The following is a 23,926-nucleotide window of genomic DNA, read 5'->3' as shown; positions in this document are numbered from 1 at the left end:
AGCTGAGGAAATTGCTGAAAGAGTTGTTTAATCTGTTATACTCTATCAGTTTTGTAAAACGCTCTTTTTAAAAGGAAACAATTTTGATTTGAAGTGGCATGGTGGTATTTGGGTTGGATAACATCGTTTAAATTGAAATGCAGGAATTTGGCTCTGTTCTTGACAGAGATTGGCTTGTATTTGACTTTGACCCATGTGTTTGTCATCTTTCCAGATATTGCCTTCTATTTATTCTGACAGCTTCACCAGCTGAGAAAACCAGACTTTGCACAACTAAAAAATAATGTCTGTGGATTTAAAGATGGGGCAATATATTGTTTGGTGAATTACTTTAAAATGTATGTGCATAAGAGTGATTTCTTTTCCTTTTTCAAAACGTTTAAATACCGCAGAATAGATACCTGTGTGCCTGAGTTTTGATTTGGGGGTAACTGAATACCCTAAATACTAGAAAACGTAAAAATACAGGCTTTTCTACTCCTTCATACGCTTGTGTTAGTATACACTTCGTAATGGCTATTTTTAAAAAAATAAATTTATTTATTTAATTTTTGGCTATGTTGGGTCTTCGTTGCTGTGCACAGGCTTTTTTTAGTTGCGGCGAGCCAGAGCTACTCTTTGTTGCAGTGCGTGGGCTTCTCATTGCGGTGGCTTCTCTTGTTGTGGAGCACGGGCTCTAGGCGTGTGGGCTTCAGTAGTTGTGGTGCACGGGCTTAGTTGCTCCGTGGCATGTGGGATCTTCCAGACCAGGGCTCGAACCCGTGTCCCCTGCATTGGCAGGTGGATTCTTAACCACTGCGCCACCAGGGAAGCCCCCGTAATGGATTTTAAGTACCATAAAATAGATGGGGGAAGATCAGGAAGTTACCTGGTTCATTCATTCATTCATCCATTCATTTATTGGCTGCGTTGGGTCTTCGTTGCGGTGCGCGGGCTTCTCATCGCAGTGGCTTCTCTTCTTGCGGATGGGCTCTGGGGCGCATGGGCTTCAGTAGTTGTGGCTCGCAGGCCCCAGAGCGCAGGCTCAGTACCTGTGGCATACGGGCTTAGTTGCTCGGCGGCATGTGGGATCTTCCTGGACCAGGGATTGAACCCGTGTCCCCTGCGTTGGCAGGTGGATTGTTAACCACTGTGCCACCAGGGAAGTGCCACCAGGGAAGTCCCACCTGGTTCTTTTAGGTTAGTGCTTAAAATGCGTGGAAATGGATAAACTTTCACTTTACCAGTCTATTAAGTTCATACACAGTGACTCTTTATCATTATGTTTGCATTAAATATCCAGTACCTTTAAATCTTTTTCATTATTTCACTGTTAAATACATACTCAAGCCAATTAGGCAGCATATGTATGTTACATATGAAAGATATTACACATTTGTTCACTCATTTAACCTCTAAATTTATTTTCTCACATATCCCTAAATTTCCTTATTCATCTGCCTTTGCAGGGAATGCCTTTTCAGTGATGTCCAGTGTGATAATCAGTGTAATGTGTAAAATGTGTAAACTGAACTGTAAAAGGCAAAGATAGGGTTGTTTTATGTTCTCTCTGAAGGCTGTAGACATTGTTCTGGCTTTCTTTGTGTGCTGGGTGGATGTTGATGCTTGACAGATGGTGTGCTAGTCTCACTTTAGACTGATCAGTAGAGATGTAATAAAAATACAGTTTTGGGGGGCATTTGGTTGTGGCTATGAATTCCTTTTAAAAAGGAGAAATGGATTGAGTTTATAATATAATTTTTAATATTATTTCAGTATGTTGCTTTTCATTATTCTCATTATTAATATTTTAATTTGTAAAGCTATGCATAACTGTTCGCTCTGAAGCCGGGCATTATTATTATTAGCTGGTGTTTAGCTCTTAGACTTTACTTGTCCTGAACATCCCATTGGTGCTGGTATTATAGAACATAGGTACTGTACAATTACCAAATTGATTGAGGGAATGTTAATTCTTTGTATAATTATAATTTTTTCTCTTTAGTAGAGGGAAAGAAAATGTCACAAAAAAGTCTCACCTGATATCTTGTATTTTTATATTGTCAAGAACAGTTTAACTGAAAAGCAGTGTTTAATTACCACTATTCACACCTAAAGTTTTCAAGTTTGTGTTTGAGAATTAACTCTAGCAGCACTTAGACTTGGGGAAATTATGCTTCTTCCTTACAAGGGATTTTATACCTCACATTTCCAATTAGACAGTGGAGACGTGATTTCCAGTTTGCTCTCTGTACTGGCTAGAAGGCATTTTGAGGGAGAAAAACCCTGGGCTATCTTTCAGGCTCATAAATGAGAATGCTTTCGAAATCTGCCGCAACTATCCAAAAAGTAGATATTTGGCATCGTGGAGAGCAGTCTTTTTTAAAATTAATTAATTAATTAATTAATTTATTTATTTATTTATTTTGCTGTTAACAATTTTTGCTTTAACATATGAATTACATTAATACCTCACGTTACATATATGAAGCCAAATTACACTAACTTAGTTGTTTACAACCTCAAACCTTACTCCCAGTATACATTCCAATAAATTTATTCTGTAAAAACAATACATTTTTTTTGTTTTTGATTTTTTTTACAGTAAACTTTTCAACTGCAAACCTCGAATACACGAAACATGTTCCAAGGACAAGGATAACAGGATTGATAAAACCCAAACTGCCTAAATGTGTTCTCACAATATAAGCTGGCATAAAAATAAATAAAATTTTCTATGATCACAATTGCAGCAATATTGTACACATAATAATGGTTTATGGATGAGTATTAACAATTCTAATTCTACTTCCAAAAGAAAACAACAGATCATTTTAAATGTCTATATTTAAAAGTCAGTGCTTTGTCTTACTTCCCATAGGGCTACTGCTGATTCCAGCTTTAAAATGTAAGGTATCCAGCTTGGGTGATTAGCTCAAATTGTATTGAGATTGGGAAAAAATAAATCATTGCCTTTATTTTGGAGTAACACAAAAGACTCACTAACTTCACATATAGAAACTGAGTTTGTGTACGTTAACAACCTGAGTTTTGAGAAGTGTAAGCTGTCAACTAGCTATTTCTAATACAGAATAGATGTTTTACAATATGATTAAACTTTACACATGGCCTCAAAACTGAAGAACAATTTTAAGTTCATCTTCAATATGCCAACATTATGTATCTAGGAATTGGTTCCTGGGTTCTCTCACAGAGAGGAAATCCCTTAAGCATTATGTTGAGTGGTCATTTTAAAAAATGCTAATTTATATTAACTGAGTGGTGATGGTGGAGTAAAGGCAGGAGAGTGATGAACATAGCTGCCTTGATAAAGAATCCTAGACTTGTATAAGCTTGTGCAACAATCTGGATAATCCTTAGTGATTAAGGGCAACTTCATGCAACCAAATAACATGAAATTAAATCAGTAACCTTAAAATAGGCTAAAAAGTCTTTTTTTTCCCCAAACACAACAGAGAGGAATGTGAATAATGTACATACAAACTGGGGTTCTGTCAGTGACAACAAGGACTATGTGTTGGTTCATATCAAATCCAAGAATGTTAGACAACCAAACGTATAACCTTCTTGTGGTTTTCTTACTATGCAGCATTCATTATGGTAGTTAGGTCCCTTCACTGGTTTTTTTGCAAGTCTGAAGTTGTGTTTGAGAGCAGTCTTTTTTAAAAATTGCACCTGGCATTCAGATCATAATTGGTGGAGGCTAGTTGTTGTAGAGACCATCAGTTTTGTCATATGTTTTACTTCTGTTATCCCCCAGCTGCCTAGGATTCTCAGTGCTGTGGCATCTGATACACTGACATATGGATTTCCAACTCCCTTTTCAGCATTATTTCTGTTACCCAACTTCTGTAATGATTAGAGGTGCTCCATTTTGTTTTCTCCCCAGAGTTTACCTGCTGCTTTTTGCCTTTGTCCTATGAGCACATTTATAATATTTGGTTATAGGCCTTTCTTTTTATTTCTCCCCCATATTTTCCTTCCTGCATTTTTTTTTCTTTTGTTTTTGATGAACAAATAATACATTTTCAAGGAAGAAAATTGAAATATTCAGATAAGCAAAAGTTAAAAATTAAAGTCACTAAATTACTGTTAATATTTTGTTGTATGGTCACTTGCCTTAGTAAACAGGTATAGGATTATGCTATTCGCTGTTTTGTAATAATGCTTTTTAACTTAACATGTCTTGAATTTATTGCCATGCCAGGAATTATCAGAGTCATTACTGCTGCTTAGTATGCCATTAAAACTGGAATTCTTAACCTTGGGTCCATGGTCAACCTAGGTGACTGTGAATAGAATTCAGGAAACTGTGAACTTGGGTGGGTAAAAAATGGCATCTTTATTTTCACTAATTTATTACATTTTAAATGACATTTAGCATTCATTTCAATTCTGAAGGTAGGTAATAAACCATAGTAATATTGGCAGTACCTGTGACACCAATATAGATCACAGATATTCTTATATGACATCATGTAGAGAAAACCATCTGAAAATAATGTTTATGTTCATCACATAGGAGGTTACTGGGGGAGTAGCCTAGTAAATCTTCTTATTTAACGAATCTATAAAGAAGCACATATATTACATTGCAGTTTTTTTCTCATATTGTGACAAGTATTTCAATACATGTTTTTGTGAATTTAAAACCTTTTTTTTTTTTTGGTGGAGATTGGGTGTAGAGATTGCTAAAGGCATCCATGACACAAAAAATTAGACATGCCCACATTAGTCAATAGATACCATAATGTAACTAGCTATATATAGTTGGATTTTAGATTCTTCCCAAATATTCTCCATTATAAACAACAGTGGTGAATAGTTATCTATTCAATTCTGCTCACTTTCCTTAGAAGTGGAATTGCTGAGTTAAAGGGTATGTCTGGACTTATAAAGATTTTTAATGAATTGCCATTACAGTTCTTTCTAGCTAATCCTGGTGTACTGTAGGACTTTGGCCTCTGCAAGTGACTCAGTTTGTGGGTTTGAAACTGGAGAAATGTTCTCTAGGCAGAGCAGGAGACTTTACGTCATCTTTAGGTAGTAAATCTTCACCTCAGAGAGTGGATCAGACACATTTGCTCTCTGTTTTTTATCCACAGTTAATGGTGTGGAAAGGAGGAGGTAAAGCTGTGACACTGTATCATCTTTCTGGTATGAAGTAAAATATGGAGTATATTCTGAGAACTTAGTATAGTATGAATTCTGGTCAGCTTTACTTTTATAAATTATATAGTGTTCCAGAAAATTTGATTATCAGCGGCCCCTGTGTTTTTGTTGAGGAGCAGCCACATAGCCTCGCTAAAGAAGTCCTAAAATCAAACCCACACCGAAGTGGAAAAGAAAGGGGGGAGCCTGAGTGGTGCCATTAGACACCATCAATCTGCCCTCCACAGAAAATGCCAGTCAATTTGCAGAAGTTATGATCTTTTCTTCCTCCTTGTGACACCTTGGGGTAGCGTCATGCTAGGAACTTGCCTTGGCTGTGAAGTCTCTTCAGGGCGGCAGCTGTGGACGTTGTTTTGACTTACGTCATCTGCCTCTAGGACTTGATTCTTAATCCCACTGGAAGGTAATGGTTTATGCTGTCTGATCAAACTATTTTAGTCATTCTGCCAAGAGCTCTATGTGCTATGTTTTTATACACTTGCTAGGGTCATCTGTTCCTTCCTAGCTTTCCCTATTAAAAGAATTAGAATATTTTCCCTAAATCATTGTTTTGGATGTCACTCTGCTCATGAATGTATTTTATTTATTTATTTGGACAGTCCTTTATTTTATTTATTTATTTTTTGTTTTGTTTTTGGCCACGTCACACGGCTTGTGGGCTCTTAGTTCCCCGACCAGGGATTGAACCCGGGCCACCTCAGTGAAAGCATGGAGTCCTAACCACTGGACCGCCAGGGAATTTCCCATGAATGTATTTTAAATATTTTGCCACATTTCAAAATAATTTAGAGATATTTGTGTACAATGGCTGTTAGTGCTGAATTGTGAACCAGTAAATTCTTGGTCTGGTTCTTTAGCCACAGTCAAAGATTTGGTTACTCCGTTCTGTGTGGCCGCTGTTCCCATGTCATCCTGTGATCCATCTAGTGCTCCGCCTTCAGACGATACATTTGTCTGCAGGCTAACAGGAAGGCTAAGGGGAGAAGGGGCTCCTCTTTTCAGGATTCAGTTTCCGGAAGTTGAAACACTGTATCCCATGACCAGAGCTTAGTCATGTGACCAAACCAACTATGAGGGAGGCTGGCAAATGTCGTCTTTTTTCTGAGAGGCCGGACACCTTCTAAACCTCAGCTGTTCTTTTCTTAAGGAAGAAGGCAAGAATGAAATTATGCTCAGCTAGCAGTCTCTGTTACAGGGGGTAAAAAACAAGTACAATTAAAATTATTGAAGACATATAGTTACTTGTTTTCATGTCTGTCTCTAATATTAGATGGTGAACATGTCAAGGGAAGGACAGTATTTTTATTCACTTCAGTATTTCTAGTGCTTAGCTGGTGGTGCCCATAAGTCTGTGTGTGAATGTTTTATGAGTTTATGATTCTGTTCCTTTAGAATAGATTTATCTTCTTTCCTTAGCTTTAATGTAATCTTGACAAGATTTGCCTGTTACCGCTTTGGTTGAAATGGAGAGGTCTTGTCCCCCCTTCTCCGGTCAGTGTTCTGATTTATTTTGTCTCAGCAGATGTTCAGAACATGATTTTTTTCAAGGTACAAATTACAAAAAGTAAAACTCTCATTAAGTGTTACATTGGCCCAGAGCAGCTGCACTCATTTGTTGAAGTGTGTTGAGTAGTTTCATATAGAGCATCCAGAGCTTCTTACGGCCTGAACAATAAATGAAGTCTCTCATCTCGTTTCAGGATTCAAGAGGAATTTAGATATTTTAAATCCTGCTACCTTGCTCAGATCTTTGCTAATTTTGATTATAAAAGTGACAGGTGGATGGCAGATTACCAGACAAGATCCCGCCAGCGCCCTCCCCCCAATACTTTTTAGCCTGAGAATGATGTATATTGTTAGAAAGCAAAATTATTACATGCAGAATCCTAAGGAGATAGATAATTGCAAATTGTCGTATAGGTGGAACTATTTTTTTCCAGATACCTGTTGAATACTTGTAAAATGATATTTATAATTCACAGTGGGCTAGAGATCTTTAATGAAAATCTGAGGTCTCAACATTTCAGTCACAGGAAAGTGACTTGATGTTTTAAATTATTCTTAAAATATCTTTAGTCTTTGACTTTATTTTAAAAGAAACACATGATCAGACAATAGTAACTACAACAAAACCCCAAATGAAAACAGTAATGATTTAAGGGAGAAAAGGAAGAGGTATGGGTAGAGTAAAGAGAGTCAGGGAACAGGCTTCATTTGCCCTTAGGAGTTTATATAAATTAAAGCAAATGATTAAATTTGAGGCCCACTGAAACTGTAATAGGCTTTGGGTAAGCTAGTAGAATTTCCTGGGGTTTGTTAGATGTCAGCTGTGGTATTAGGAGTGTTTTATTAATCAGCTGATAACAGAAGAGCACACTCTTCTTTGTAACTTTGTGCAAGGTGTTGTGGAGGTGAGATAAGGCAAGACACAAAAGTAGACAGGATTCTAGTCCCTGATCCTTCATTTTATGGGGAGAAATTACACTCATTCAAGTAACATTATTTGTCAGCAACAGGCAGAGAGTGGGCAATACCAACTGAATTGAACAGACTGTAAGTTGGTGGCGTTGGGGAAGACATGAAGGACCGTGGGAATCTTGATTTGGGTCCTGGAGGTTGGATAGAATTGCAGTAGGACCAAGTAGAGGTAGAGCATCTCTAATAGGGGCAACAGCATGAGAATGGGGCATGATTGGAATGTGGTTATAGGAGAATAAGTAACCAGCTGAGCAGATGTAAACTATCAAGCTGAAAAAAGGACTGAAAAGGATAGCTTGTGGTTTTCCTTTGCTTCTCTTATTTTTGTGTGAATTGCAGTCTGATGGTCTGTGACCCTGGTGGTTATAGTTTTGGGGCAGCAAATTCTGGATGCTTGCTGTATCTGTGTGGGTCTTGATTTGATAAGTTTCTCTGAAGGTGCTTTTTTTGCACACTTTTTTTCTCCTTTAAGCATCTCTTAACACAGCTGTGTGGATGCTTAGGTGAAAGACCAATCCACTCAATAAGAAAAATCACTCATGGGATTGTTGTCTGGTAAATAAAACTCAGAATTAAATTTCTGTTAAACAGAGTATCAAACTCAAAAGTAATTCAGTACAGTATTTATTAATATGTGCTGTGTGCCCTGTTTGTATGTCTAAATCCATATGGTAAGTTTAGCCCACTTTTTTTTTTAAAGATTTTTTTTTTTGTTATGTGGACCATTTTTAAAGTCTTTATTGAATTTGTTACAATATTGCTTCTGTTTTATGTTTTTTGATTTTCTGGCCCCGAAGCATGTGGGATCTTAGCTCCCTGACCAGGGATCGAACCCGCACCCCCTGCATTGGAAGGCGAAGTCTTAACCACTGGACCGCCAGGGAAGTCCCTAGCCTACTTTTAATAAATTTCACTTAATGTTGACATTGTGACTGATTCGAAATGTATAAGAAAACCGTCCAATAGTATGCAGAGAAATATATAAGGTAGAAAATTTTAATCTTCAGTTTTGCTAGCTTAAAAACATCGGAAATAATTGAGCACGTCTCTGTTCAGACTGACAGACTTTCATTTCCCCAGCCTTTAGTTATAATTTAAGTCCTAACTCTTTCTGGCAAGTTGGTAGTAAATATTTGGGAAGAAATATTAAAAGAATATGTACATACATTAGTCTTACAAGGAAGGCTTATATGATGTAGATGCCTATAAAGTACAAAAAGATAATTGGTTTGGGGAATTTTGTAGCTTGATGCTTAAACTGTGGAACAGTTGCTTTTACAAAATTGAGAACTGCAGACTACAATTAACTGTCATTAATTTCGTTGAGTAGAAATATGTTCCATTTACTGTACAATCAGGAGCCAGGCTTGAATGAGTTTAAATAGATGAAATCTAAATTATACTGACAGTCCATTAAACATTAGCAGAAAACCCGTAAAGAAAATGGATTCACTATGATACCAGTTTATAATAAAATCATTTGCCAAATAAGAATTATAGCCAGGCATTGTGAATTCTCCTGTGTATTTCCAGTGAGCACTGCAAATTGGTTGAACCATTTATTATAAAGCCGAGGCCCCTAGTGCATTGTTTTCTGAAAAGGAGCAGGCAGTGTTGCTTGAAATCTGCTCTGCAGGATGTGACACCAGAAGATCGGACTAGCATTTTGTTTGTCTGTCGGCCATGTGGGAAGAGAAGAATCTTCACTGCAGCCTACCTGTCACTGGTTATTTTTTCCTGTGAATACTGGGAATTCCTGGAAGTGTTTGAACTCTCTCTGGGTTGGTTTCCTAAATGTACATATTTCAGCTACATTTTAGTTGTAATCTTTTTGTGTTAAAGACGTTTCCACTAGCAGTCATACTCTACTTAATATGGATTTTATAGCCGAATTTATTTTTGATAGGATTCACTGATTGGAATGAATAGAGTTGTTACCTGCCTTCTCAAGCATTAGAAAGGTAGGTACAGTAGGGCAGCAAGAGTGAGAGTGGTCTCGAAATTCCCTTCCCTCGCGTCTCTAATGCCCTGAGACACTTTGCTGCATAGGGCAGATGGCCATCACTGATTTTGAAAATAGACACCCCCCTTCCTCCCTGCCCCCACCCCACGCGCCCTTTCCCTTCTCCTAGATTCCTTGTGTTCTCTTATGGCACATAGCTCTATACAGACGCAGTGGAGAGAGACACATCACTTTACTGGAGTTTGGATGTTAAGCTGGCTAGAACCTTTTTCATAGTAGGGATTCAATATGGGTCACAAGGAGGGCTTTTTAAGGAACATTTTCAGAAGAAAATGTGGTGATGAGAGTGCCCAGAATGTTCTTGGCTTGAGTAAATACAAATGTCAAACAGCAGCTCGTATTTAGCGTGTCAGTGTAACTAGTAAGATGCTGCTGCTGGCAGGATGATCTTTTTTCTTGTTTTACAGAGTTTTCAAGTCCATGTAGCATAGGATTGATTTGGGAATGGGGGGGAGGTCTTGCAGCAGTAGTTATTCCAAAACAGCATCACTTCTTTTTTTTTTTTTTAATTTTATTTATTTATTTATTTATTTATTATTTATGGCTGTGTTGGGTCTTCGTTTCTGTGCGAGGGCTTTCTCTAGTTGCGGCAAGCGGGGGCCACTCTTCATCGCGGTGCGCGGGCCTCTCATTATCGCGGCCTCTCTTGTTGCGGAGCACAGGCTCCAGACGCGCAGGCTCAGTAATTGTGGCTCACGGGCCCAGTTGCTCCGCGGTATATGGGATCTTCCCAGACCAGGGCTCAAACCCGTGTCCCCTGCATTGGCAGACAGACTCTCAACCACTGCGCCACCAGGGAAGCCCAACAGCATCACTTCTTAATGTTAGCAAGATAATTGTCTTGAATCAGTCTTAAAGCTTTTGATGCACTAGAAAATTTTCTAACTCCTAGAGGAGAAGAGGGAAAAATGGGGAATTTAAACAAATTTTCTTTTAGTTTGTTATGACCTGCTTCTCTACCCCCTCCCACCAGCCAACTTGATTTTTCTCATAATTTAATTCCCTATTGGCATAATAATTCCCTGTTAGCAATGAGGGTAAAGAAAGGTAAATGTTTGCTAAATGTATATATAGTGTTGTTTTTAGACAAAAACCCGTGTAAAATTTGTAGTACTACTTGGGAATCTGTAGACATGAATACATGGAGTTTAATTTTCATGAAAGTCGAAAAGGAAGGAACCAAGGATATATGTCACCTGAGATATTAGAATCTTTAAGAAGATGTTATCAAGCCATTTTGGGTGACAGTTTTCAGGGTCAAAACACAGGAAAAGGGTAAGGACTAACAAGATTTCACTTACAGAGGTGCTGTTTTCCCAATTTTTGTTTCCTTTTCCCTTTTAAGTTCTCCACTATTCCCAGACAATGCAAGTATCCCTTCCCCACAAAAGAATCTAGCAGAAAACTAAAAGTAGGTCATCCTGCAATTGAGTTATTTCTTTTTTCTTTCTTTTTTTTTTTTTGGCCGCACTGCATGGCACGCGGAACTTCCCCGACCAGGGATCGAACCCGTGCCCCCTGCAGTGGGAGCGCAGAGTCTTAACCACTGGATGGACCACCAGGGAAGTCATATTTCTTAAAGAAGTATTTATTAGAAAACCGCATCTTGTATGTTGATATTGCTAGAGCATAGCCTTCTTGCTAGGATCTTGTGTAACTTCTTTTCTGTTTTAATATTTTCATTCAATTCATTTGTTCCTCGTGTGGTTTTTGAGTGTCTACCGTGCGGAAGGTAGTAGTATATCGTTTACAGAGGTGAGGCGTGGTGACAGGTGTGGCTCTTGTAGAGAGCAGGAAGCAAGATGAGAGGCTCTGATAGAGGCCAGGTGGCGCACAGGGGATTGGGATTCGGGTATCGGGATTTCAGAGTAGTTGCTAGTGTGTGCGTGCGCGCTCACGCACACACACCCCTTTGTGTGTTGAAAATTTGGAAGCATCCATGTTAACTAGCAAGATGCTCGTGGACTTTATTCTGCAGTGTTAGACCAGCTGCCGTTAGCTGATGGAGTAGTTCAGAGTGTCGACGGCGGAGGAACCCTGTGTAAGAGGAAGGGAAAGCTGGAGGGCAGAGCAGTCCCGAGGGTCACCCTCAGTGGCCACTGCTGCGCCACCCAGCTGGATCTCTGGGGAGTTTGTTTGTGAGAAAGGCTTTGTTCACGCGTGCTCTTCATAAGGAAAGGTTTTCTATTGGAAATTATGTTAGAGTGGCACTGTCATGCTTTGCAGAGGGGCGAGAAGGTATTGGGTTGGCCAAAAAGTAAAGTAAGATGTTATGAAAAACGCAAACAAACTTTTTGGCCAGCCCAATTATTTCAAAGATTAATAGGCAGAAATACATTCACGGAGAAAGAAATTCTTTCCCGGGACAGAGCCCGTGGCTGAGCGTCGTCCGCCGCTTGCTTGGTTAGTGGGCAGAGTCGGAGTCCGCTGTGCTTGTGAGGAGGCTTTCAGGAAGGATGCTGACAGGCTCTTGGTATTTCAGGATGACAGACTGCCTGATGCTTCAGGCTGTGGTTTTTACCCTTGAGAGGACCCTGCTCTTGCTCTGTTTACATAAGGCTGCTGATTTGCTGAGGGCTGAAAAAGCAGAGAGGGCTTTCTTTGCCTGCAGAATCTGCCTTTGCGTTTTGGCTGACTTCCTTCTCTAGCGTAGCAAATGCTCTGTTGTTTGCAGATGGCACAAGAGATTCTTGGACACAAAGCTATGTTGAGGTTGTGAGAGACAGCCAGAATCGCCCTGTTCAATATCATTGCCCACATCGTGAACACAGGATTTGAGGTCACTTAATCGTGTGATCCATTTCCAGGCAGAGGCTACATGTTAGGAAATAAATCTTAACCTAGACCCATGGTTTCATTTGCAGACACCCCTGGTAAAGAAAAAAATTTGTTATCCTGGGTTGTTTGGAATCATTGATATTGATGGTAGTAGCCTCACTCATTTTTTCTGGCCCATTTCGGGCTTGCTGATTTTAAGATTTAAAAAATATATATTTGCCTTGCAACAGCCGTTAGCTCAATCTGGTAAATATGCATTTTCATATGGGTAATTTTGAAAATGCACATTATGCACTTAATGGGTCGCATCGGCTTTGCTCAGTTCTTTCAGAACTGCTAGCTTGCTTTCTTTTTTAAAGGCTCTTTTTCTTTTTGTCAAAAAAAGGTATCTGCAGTACTTGTGTTGGCCATGGGGAATTTTCAGGTTGAGGATCAATATCCAACTGACTGAAACCAATTTTATAGCCAGCTTCAGACAATCCGTGCTCCCATAAGTTGCATGAAAAATTGTTGGCAAATCATTTTGGCTTTAAAAGATTGCTGGGCGTATATCCCAAGTGATTTTTTTTTTTAAATGATTTTTTAAAAAATTGGGGTATAGTTGCTTTATAGTGTTGTATTTGTTTCTGCTGTACAACAAAGTGAATCAGCTGTATGTATACATATGTCCTCTCCCTCTTGGACCTCCCTCCCCCCTCCCCCCCATCCCCCCCATCTAGGTCACCACAGAGCACCGAGCTGAGCTCCCGGGTTCGGGCCAGCTTTCTGTTTGACACATGGTAGCGTATATATGTTAACCCTAATCTCCCCATTCGCCCCCGCCCCCGCATCCTGTCCACACGTCCGTCCTCTATGTCTGTGTCTCTATTCCTGCCCTGCAGATAGGTTCCCCTGTACCATTTTTCTGGATCCCACATATATGCGTTAATATACGTTATTTGTTTTTCTCTTTCTGACTTACTTCACTCTGTATGACAGACTCTAGGTCCATCCACGTCTCCACAAATGACCCAGTTTTGTTCCTTTTTATATTATGTTTTCATCATTCCCTTCCCAGATAAAACACTTTATTTTTGTGCTAACTGTAAACATCTATGTAAAGTTATTTTCTTAAATAGCTGCTTAATTAATAAGACGAGGGAAATATTTCTGAGTTATATGGCCTTATTTAACCTTATTTTGAAAATTATTATGAGCAATAATAAGTAGACTTTTGTGTGTGTGTGAGACTTAAATTCCAAATTGTTTTTAGGATGTATTCTCTTTTAGTTAGATCCCCCTATTTTTTATGGGAGGGTTAAAAAGAAAAGTTTGACTCTACAATAATTTTTCATGCTTTCATTTTTTTAAAATGATTTAGAAAAATCAAATCAAAACAATGTATTTTCCCCTATTCCTATGGCAAGTTTGACATGTGAAAAATTTTAATTCATGTCAAGAATTTTAATAACCTCTGATCTTGGTCATTGTGTGTTTTATGACCATATTTATGTAAAATAAACTCTAAGTGTTGTCACTTAATTTTGAAGATAATTTTGAAGATAAGTTCAGTCAGACTGTTTCACATGTAAGTTTCAAAATACTGATAGAGATCACTTGATGCAGTGACCTGCTTTGCATATTACTAGCCTTGTACATTGGAATCTCATATCTGGATTTATAGCTTTGGATCAATTTGGGTTGCCACGATAACTTTTTTTTAAACTGTTCTTAAATTTATTTATTTATTTATTTTTGGCTGTGTTGGGTCTTCGTTTCTGTGCAAGGGCTTTCTTTGGTTGTGGCGAGCTGGGGCCACTCTTCATCGCGGTGCGCGGGCCTCTCACTGTCGTGGCCTCTCTTGTTGAGGGGCACAGGCTCCAGATGCGCAGGCTCAGTAGTTGTGGCGCACGGGCCCAGTTGCTCCGCGGCATGTGGAATCTTCCCAGACCAGGGCTCGAACCCGTGTCCCCCGCATTGGCAGGCAGATTCTCAACCACTGCGCCACCAGGGAAGCCCGCCACGATAACTTTTTAAACAGAAAGAGGTGACTTTTTATCTAGTAATAAGGCATTGATAGGTAAACGTGGTAATTCCGTGTGTTAGGTTTCTGGATCTGCTCTCTCCCACTACCTTATCCCTCACGGCGGCGCTCCTCAGGCCAGGGCTGCAGGGCGGCCTCCAGTGAGACCACGGAGAAGCGTTTCGGCAAAGGGATATCAGTAGTTGTCCTTGACATCCCAGCGTATTCCTTTCCTTTCTCCTCTAACAGATATACGTTCAGGTATATTTAGAGATAATCATTTTCCTGAATGTAAATTTGTAGTTGAGAAATGGAAGAATATAGATTCTCTCTCCTATTCTGGAAAGCTTTTTAATATATAAGTTAATAGCTACTTTATGTTTTTACTTTATGTAAGAGAGTTTATAGTAATAATGATTCTGTTGATTATGAAAAAAGAATATAAAGCTTTTCTTTGTGTAAAAAGAATAAAGTTATTCATAATCCTCACTATCTAACCATCTGTCATTGATTTCAGTTCTGTCTAGTCTTACCAACACCAGTGTCAGGCATTAGTCCTTGGGGGGGGGGTGAATGCAGAAATGAGTAAGTTTGGTTTCTTTGAGCTCAAAATTGATAGTGAAGTAGACAGTGCAGACCATCGGACTGCCAAATAACTGACCACACAGGGGATGTAAGCTGTCAACTTTATATAAAGGAAAGGAAATTTTACATCAAGGAGAGGAGATGTTGTTTCTTTACAGAGGAGTCGTGAGAATTTACTGCCCCTGGAGGCAACTCATTATAAGGTTGCAGGTGCTTGTAAGAATAAAGGAATAAAGAAGGTTTGGTATGGATGGGGTACGGGAGTTGGTGTTTCTTTAAGGCAGTGCAGCCTAGGGGAGAGCGAGATGTAATGTGGGATCAGGCCATCGAATACAGCAAGTTTTTTTTGTCACGTGAGCTTTAAGAAAGTGGAGATGATTAGTTAGGAAGGGACCTGTTAGTTTTGAAGTCAGTGAATAGTAGCTAGGTATGGCAGTGTCACATTATGAGATACAGAAAATACTTCCTTCTGTAGGAGGTGATAGGAAGAAGAGGGCATATGGGCTGTGATTTGTGTTCAGGTGAGATGAGTAAACAGTGGATATCTAGAGATGTGAAATGCTGGTGGTGGGTACAACAAGGATTGGAACACAGAAATTAAGAACCTTGGGTTGTCCCCACACTGTGCAAGTCGGAACTACAGTTTTTATTTAGGGAATGCGTTTCTTCAGTTTTTACTTGAATAGCAGGTTAGGCTTAGGTAGAGAACTCTCTACCACAGTGGGAAGAGATCTCTTCTTTGTCCCTTAAGGTGATTAGCATGGTAAGTGGATATTGCCTGAATGTTGAACAGAGTTTTTTTCCCAGCATCCTGGACTTTGGAACAAGATAGAAAGCTCAGTCAGCAGTTCATTCCTGAGCTGCTGATTTATATGGATTCAGAGATCGAATTGCTGTTGTTGAGCCTACATCTGAGTAGAGAAATCTGTTGGGAAATTCTGGATGCCTAAATGATTGGCTTTCAGATTTCTTCTTTTTCTGTAATGACTTTGGGCTACAAGAATCCTGATGTCTTTCAGGAAGTTTCTTGGAAGGAAGTGGCCTTTAGTCTTCTTCGTGTCTTTCTTCCTGTTCTGCCTCTTAGTGGGTCTGCTGGCCCCTGTGGTGGGACTAGAATTTCCACTGGATCGAGGGCTCCAAACCTCTGCTCCTTTGCTTTTTGCCGGGGAGGGTGTTGTTAACATGCGTGAAATGAAGAAGTAGAGGAACCTGCCTGTGTTCTCAAGCATCTGGAGTTATTCTAAGACACGTTTGTTGTGAAGGGTCATGAGGAAGGATAAAACACATGGCATTTTAAACGTGGGCATTATGGTCACTCTCCCTAGAAAATCTGATTGACTGCAGATGCCTTTACTTCTGAGTAAATAATGCCTAGATTTTCCTGTCCTGAGCTTTATGATGATCTTCGGTTGTAGTGTGGAGAGTTTTTACATTGCTTTATAGTCACTGCTTCCCTTAAAATCATTGCTTCTTTTAAAAAAAAAATGTGTCTTAACTGGTCATTTTAAAAAATAACCTTTAGACTCCAGCTGTTGAGAGCATCAAAAATAATTACCCAGCCACCGCCATGTCAAATGTAATTTAAGAAAGTGCTCTTCTTCCCTGAGGAAAATCTAATTTGGTTTACTTCATTCCATCTCTGATTGGCTGCCTTGGTTTTCTTTACTATTAGAAAATATGTTCAGGTTAAAATTTAATAGAAAGTTATCCATAAGATAACTAGATTGGTTTTCTTTTTCTTCATGTGGGTGAAAAGGTCATTGTAATAGCATGTTCAAGCTAATCTTCTTTACATATTTCACTTATTTCCTCACAAAATATTTATTAAAAATAAAGCAGCACTTGGCAAAGCTGTTTCTCTTTGTGAAGACGGGGAGCATCTATCTGAGTAAGATATTCAGGATTTTGTCTTGGTGTGTAACCTTGAGCAAGTAATTCCCTTTATCGAAGTTTCTCCATCTGACTATGGATAATCCCATGGGATTCCCACTCCCCCTTCTTCAGGGATGCTGGAAACAATAATTGAGGCTTTATCAAGTTATTTAAATTATTAGAAAGTGGTCAAAAAGAACCCAAGAGCTGTTTTCCTTTAGCTTAAAATTATTTGTCATTTAATATCACCTTTAAAAATTTATTTTCTATAAAAAGGCATGTGCTTTGTCATTTATTTATTTATGCAGTGGCTTTATGGGCCCTGTCTTTGATCCATTAAAGGTAAATGCCATTGTTTTAAATTTTCTTTTTCTTTTAAAGACTGTGTGTATATCGAGAGTCGGAGGCCAAACACACCGTATTTCATCTGTAGCATCCAAGACTTCAAACTGGTAAGCATCTTTTCATGTGCTGTTGATTCTACTCTGTACCTTCTCTTTTCCCAGTTCCACTGGCTGTCTCTTTTGATTGCTTCTCTGTCGTATTGACTTGGTAACCAGTTCACCTCTGAGCGCTGACTGCCTGGTGACTGCAGCACTCAATTAAGGCAGTCATCAGCTTTATAACACTAAGTGTAAACAAATGTTTCTGAAGTTTTTATTCATTTAGTAGCTGTGTTCTGACAACAGTTTCAGAGATTCCCTTGAGCTCCTGTAGTAGTTCATTTTTTCTCAGCCATTGTGAAGAACCTGACGTAAAATAAATTTTGGATTTGATGGTGAGTTGGGGGGAAAAAAGAGAATATAAATGGGCCAGAGATGATTATTTTCTGTGGCGATTGTAATTTACTTAGGTATTTTAAGCAAATATGGAGTGTATCTTGAACCTTTTCTGGGGTCTCCCGTGTTGGAAGTCGGGGAAGGAAGTTTGGCTTGGGGATGATATAGCTACAGTACTTTCTCATTAAAAACCTTTCACAGGTACCTAAGTGCCAATATTGCCCAGTATGAAATCTCTTTGTTTTTAGACCACTGGTTCTCACACTTGGGGCTTTGGATCCCCTGATATCCGTAGAGATTTTGCAGAGGTCTGTAAATAAGCATTCTCGTCTTAAATAAATTAAATAAATATACTCCACACATGTCTGTACAACTGCTTTTCAAATGTATTAATATGCTGCTGTGATTTTTAAAATTAACCTACTTAATGACAGTACATAGTTAAGAATCACTTTATTATGTATTTTCCTCAAGCAGTTGTTATGTGAAGTGCTATCGAAGTAGTGTCATTTGGGGAATCTTTTGAAACATTTAGACGTTAAGAAAGGATCCTGTACAGTAAGTCGCATACATACGAACGAGTTCTGTTCTGAGAGTGTGTTCCTAAGTCCAACAGAGTTAGCCTAGGTACCCAACTAACACAATTGGCTATATACCGCTGCTTTTACGCTTGCTTGCAGACATCCTGGGCTTGAAATAAAGATACTGTACTACTGTATACTGTACTGTACAGTAAAGTACACAAAAGCACAACCACTTGTAGAGGATGCACACACATGATAATGTACGCCAGACACATGCACTAACTTACGTGATTGCACATGTGAATGCACGTTTGCATCTTTGAAAGGTCGCAACTTGAAGGTTCGTATGTAGGGGACTTTTTGTACTTGAAGGTTATGAACCACTGTGTACATTCTTAGGTCTGGAGAAATCCTAATTCTTTAGCTTTGTAGAGATATGTGTCAGTATCTGTGAAAGCCATTATTTCCAAAATGCTTTGTAACTTTTGATAATACTTGTGCTCTGACATACATTGTATGTGATATTTCAGCCTAAAGAAAAGTAATGTAGCCTGAACTCTGCATCTCCTTAGTTTTTTTTTAATGCATTTTAAATGACTCCAAATGTCCAATTAGTATATGCGATTGAGTTAGTTAAAAAGTTGCATGCCATTTATTTTTCTTTGTTCAAAAATTATCATGTAAGTAATAACATGCTTTTTGCTACTTTAAAAGAAAGTAAAATGGGCCATTTACTGCTAAGATTTCTTTATTCTTGGTAGGCTGCTTTTACCTTCTAGTTTTACAAGGTGGCCTTGCGGTTTAATCTTGTAAAAGCACGTGCTTTCTGCTCAGATTTTATGTCAACATGAGGTTTTACCATGTTTTAGAGGTCTTTGCTATTTATTATATGTTGCCTTCCAAGGATTTTTTTCCACAGTTGCTGCACTGACATCTGCAGCTCTGGGCGGTGGCCTTGTTTCCCGGAGAGTTTCCTGTTGCTCGTGGTGCTGCTGCTGCTCTTTCCCTGCTCATTGTCTTTGTGCGGGGTCTTTACCAGATGCAGTACCACTGCGCCATGGAAAAAATACAGCTGTGCAAGAAAACTGCAGAGATTTTCCTTTTACCTATTAGCGTCTGAGCCCCTTTTGTACAGTTTTTCCACGTTAGCAGGTGCCTTCGTGTTTGAATGGCGTCTCTTATGAAATGCTGATTACAATGTGATAGTTGCTGTTCGGGGCAGAGGTTCCTGCTGAGCTACAGTAATTGCTCAGGGTATTAACAGCAATAAAAGCTGAAACTTCTGTCATCAGGATTGGTCTAGTACAGCACATTAAAGCTGTCTGCAGAAACAGCATGGGAAGTGGGGTGCTGTAGGTTTAGGTGCCTTTTTCTAAGTCACATATTGCTATGTCAGATGTTTTTGTTTGAGTTCTGTATTCAGCACGTATTCACAGTTTTTGTGTAAGAATAACAGGGATGTTGAAGAAATATTTGCTCCTGGAGGGAATGTGTTTATTGTCTGGATACCCACTTTCTTTCCTTGTTTCTCAATACTACTTATAAAAAGATAACCTAATAGATAAGAATAATCATAGACGTCTTTTCCTTCAGCTTAACCTATAAGGGGAAAAGATGAACAGAAGGAAATGTTCTTTGTTTCTTTGCAAGATTTCAAAAAGAAGAAATTGGAGTTGGTTTTGCCCACAGCAAATACCATGCATGGCAAGTGGAACAGTGGAAAACAAAAACCCAATAGCTTTGACATGTTGTTGATTAATTATGTATTTTATCTTTTTATGGTTTGAGGTTTAACTGAGAGATGGATTTCTTTGTTTATACCATAAATTAGAATCAGTCCTTTTAGCATGGTGAGTTTGGAGAACAAGATGTGTTTGGGGACTGTCAGAGGCACTGGGTGAACGCCCTTTGTAGGGCAGGAAGCTGGGAGAAGCAGAGGGTTGGAGCAGCTGTGCAGAGAGAGAGAGAGAGAGAGAGCGCGCGAGCGAGAGCACGAGCGCTCTCCCTGAGTCCTGCTGTATTGGTGCTTCTTCCCGTTGGATTCTTAGATTATCCTTATTGTCTCTTCTGAGTAGAGGGCTCTTTTCTTGGGCCAGCTTGAGCAGATCTCTAGTAACCATAACTGAAAGAGCCTGCTATCACATCTGCATATGCTGTGCTCCCATAGCTTTTCTAGGTCACTGTGTTTGCTTTGAGGGTTTTGTTCCCGAATGAGTCACTGTCATCACGGAGCAGTATATCCCAGAGTGCAGTTAGGAGCGTTTTGGGTTATCACCAGTGCCTTCGACAGGCATTTGTTGAAAGCCTACTTTGTGTTCTTTGTTGAGCGCAGCACCATAAGGGGGACTGAAGAATCTTAAGATATAGTTCCTTCCCTCAGTGATCTTAGGTTGTGATTGGACAGACAGTGGCTGTGGTGTTACTGGATGTCAGCCCTCTTTGGGGAACGCTGAATAGGACTGATGTGGAGGAAGCCATTCACGTAATGTCCTAAGAGGAAGATTCCTTACTTTTACTAAAAAACAGTAAGCTTCCATTTTTATAGAAGTCCAGGCCTTAGCATAATAGAATTAGTTTGCTATCTAGAAATAATCATGGATTCTGAGAATGCTTAACAAGGAGATTATTGAGATTAGTGGTTTCCATTCAGCATAACACCAAGGATCCTTGCTCCTTGTCTGGCTCTAATAGTAGTGGTGCTTCGTACCTAATTCTTCATTCACAGATAAGTAGTTGAAGCCATTCCTCTAATACTCTGCATGGGAATTCTGTGTGGATTCCTAATGAGTTTCTATTGTTTGTTAAATAGAAAAAATATGTTTGTTTCCTTGAGTTATATAATTATCAATTCTTTAGCTGTTACATGAAATGAATTTTCAGGTCGGATAGGTAAATTATTACAAATATTATTTTGAGCAGATACCATTGATTCATTTTTGCTACTGTTTGGCCTATTAAAATGTAATTGTCTTTAAAATTAAACCTGAGATTCCTTAGAGTTGGGGATATGTCTTTGGTGATGTTAGGCTATCTCCAGTTGACTTTTTAGGGCTCAGTGTGTTGTCACTGCCCTGCACCGATGCATGTGCTCTTGTGTCGTTTCTGTCCCTAACAGCATACGTTCTTAGTGCTGACTTTGAACGTGGAGTAGTGAAGGGCGCCTGTCACTTGTTACCTTGGTGAAGGCACATCTCCATTGCTGCTGTGAGTGGGGGGCCGAGCTCGTTAAGGTGCAGCGCCGTGTACACCTCTTGTTTCACAGTTGAATGTGAGCAGCTGGGGGAGGAACATTTGGAGTTTCCTTCCAGTTCCTGGTCTGTACCTGTAACCCTACGCAAAGGCTGGTCACCGCAGCGCAGCAATCAGGGGCTTTAGCTTAGGTTCCACTTACCGTTGAAATTGCCCTCTCTCCACCAAATTGAGTTTCTCACAAGTGTATTAAAAGCAAGAAGCTGCTTTTCCTTCTTTGAAATGAAAACTTACTGAGAATAAGTAATCATATCTTCTCGGGTTTTTTTGTTAGAGACCTTTACATAGATAGTGCTGGGAGATAAGGGAGGTTTCGTTAACATGCACTCTTGTGTACATACGTGTGTACACACAATGAGTTAATTATCATTTATGTATTATACACCACAGTTATTTAATCCCAGCTTGGTTGATGTGACCAGTCAGCACAGAATGTTTGGTATATGGGCATTCAGGAAATGGGCATCATTTTAATATTAGGTCAGCCTTGTATTGAAAACTTTTGGGGGTGGGGGGCAGGAAATCTGCATTAATTTGAACATGGCTAATTCAGAATTTTAGATGTGATTCTGGGACTGAGTTGGGGGATGGTAGAGTGCATGGGTTGGGAGCTGGACTTTGACATCAGCTGATCTGTTCCATCAGTTGCTATCTTCCATGACCTTGGGCAAGACACTAAACCCTCCTAACCTTGCTGTACTTACCTATGAAGTTGGGATATAAGCACCTACTTTGCAGATGGGTTGTTTTTAGATTAAAAGATCAAGCCTGCAAAGTGGACAGTGCAGTGCCTGGGCCATGGGATGATCGTGACGTTGACATTTAGTTGGCGCTCTAGGTTTAAGCTTTGTAAGGACAGATACCACCACGTCTGTTTTATTCATTGATGTATGCATTGCCCATATAAGATCCATACTAAATATTTACTGAATATTGAATGAAGTTACATTTCAGTGGAAAAAATTGACTGGATGACGTTTTCAAAAATCTTTAGTAGTAGTTTGATACAGTCCATGCATTAACTACAAATTAACCTTCCATTTATTAAACAGACCAAAGAGATCTGCTTCTTTACCTTTAGTTAGCCTGCAATGTGTAGTATTTTATATATTTAAATAATAAAATTCTAAAAATACTTTAAACCTCAGTTTTAATTTTCTTCAGGAAGTTTATGTGAGTGTAGCCAAAGTCATAACATTTTTTAGGCATTATTCTGTTTCGAATTTTCTATGTCACTGACTTTTAGCAAAGATAAATGAGGGCTTAGTCTATATGTAAACATCCAGAGAAGGCCAGCTGATATGAAAAATGCCGTAGGATGTGATGATTTGTTTCTGTGTGAAACAGTAGTTGTTTCCTCTTTTGGTTTTTTATAGTCCCTCAAGTTAGGCCTGCAGAATTGAGTCTATTTGTAGTTTCTTTTTCTCTTTACCCTCTTTGTTCATTCCCTGTAAAAAGGTCAGTACCACTTGGTTACAGCTTTGTGACTTGAGTGTAGTGTTGGATAATGAAGTAAAGACTTTGAAGTTTGCTATCAAGTGTTTTCAGTTTATAGAGCGAGGAGTTACGTCTTACTTAGATAGTGGAAAGTACAGCAGAGACAGATCCTTAAAAGAGTTGTTCCTTTTTGTTAGTTTAATTGTTCTCACCTGTCAGCAGTGGGTGCATCCGTGGGACGATGCTCTTATACAGTGATTTCTAGGTCAAGAAAAAGTTGGAAAAAAGAAGGAAATTTTGCCATTTGCAACAACATGAATGGACTTGGAGGGTACTTTGCTAAGTGAAGTAAGTCAGACAGAGAAAGACAGGCACTGTATGATATCACTTTAGTGTGGAATCTAAAAAATACAACAAACTAGTGACTATAATTAAAAAAAAAACAGACTTACAGATACAGAGAACAAATTAGTGTATCAGTGGGGAGAGGGAAGAGGGGAGGGGCAAGATAGGGGTAGGGGATTAAGAGGTACCAACTCTTATGTGTAAAATAAGGTACAAGGATATATTGTACAACACGGAATATACCGAATATTCTATAATAACTGTAAATGGACTATAATCTTTAAAAACTGTGAATCACTATATTGTATACCCATATCTTATATAATATTGTACGTTATATATACTGCAATTTTAAAAAAAAAGTTAAAAAAAAAGGGGGAAAGGTTTGAATTACTGATTTGGTGCTAGAGTATTCTTCTAAAGGCCACGCCTTCCCCTAGCCCCGCCTTCTTTGTTTAAAATAAAGGTCATGGTTGCTTAGTTGCTATCGATAAGCATTGTGATAAACTATAACGGGGTATTGAGCTTCCTCCATGCTGTGTTTGGAGTAACCCACCAATAATACATATAAAGGATTAAATGTCCTTTTCATGTTGGAATTTGAAGTTTATAATTTTAAGAGTGGGATGCTATCGCTTAGCCCTGAGTTTGATGGGCATAGTCAGATGCCGCGTTGTTGGGT

The 23,926-nt window shown here is 39.1% G+C and overlaps 1 protein-coding gene across 5 annotated transcripts in view; it reads left to right on the top strand.

Annotated features, from left to right (window-relative positions):
• The window catches only part of RERE (arginine-glutamic acid dipeptide repeats), a 423,843-nt gene that overhangs the window by 174,682 nt on the left and 225,235 nt on the right, over positions 1–23,926 (top strand). For all 5 annotated transcript variants that reach the window (XM_059911901.1, XM_059911983.1, XM_059912037.1 and 2 more), the window contains one exon: positions 17,292–17,362. In XM_059911901.1, the coding sequence (XP_059767884.1) occupies positions 17,292–17,362 (71 nt within the window). The remainder of the gene's footprint in view (positions 1–17,291; positions 17,363–23,926) is intronic.

Source organism: Balaenoptera ricei, chromosome 1 (genome assembly GCF_028023285.1).
Source record: "Balaenoptera ricei isolate mBalRic1 chromosome 1, mBalRic1.hap2, whole genome shotgun sequence".
NCBI classification, from domain to species: Eukaryota; Metazoa; Chordata; class Mammalia; order Artiodactyla; family Balaenopteridae; genus Balaenoptera; species Balaenoptera ricei.
Note: the sequence above shows the minus strand (reverse complement) of the source record. Positions and strands in the feature narration are given on the sequence as shown.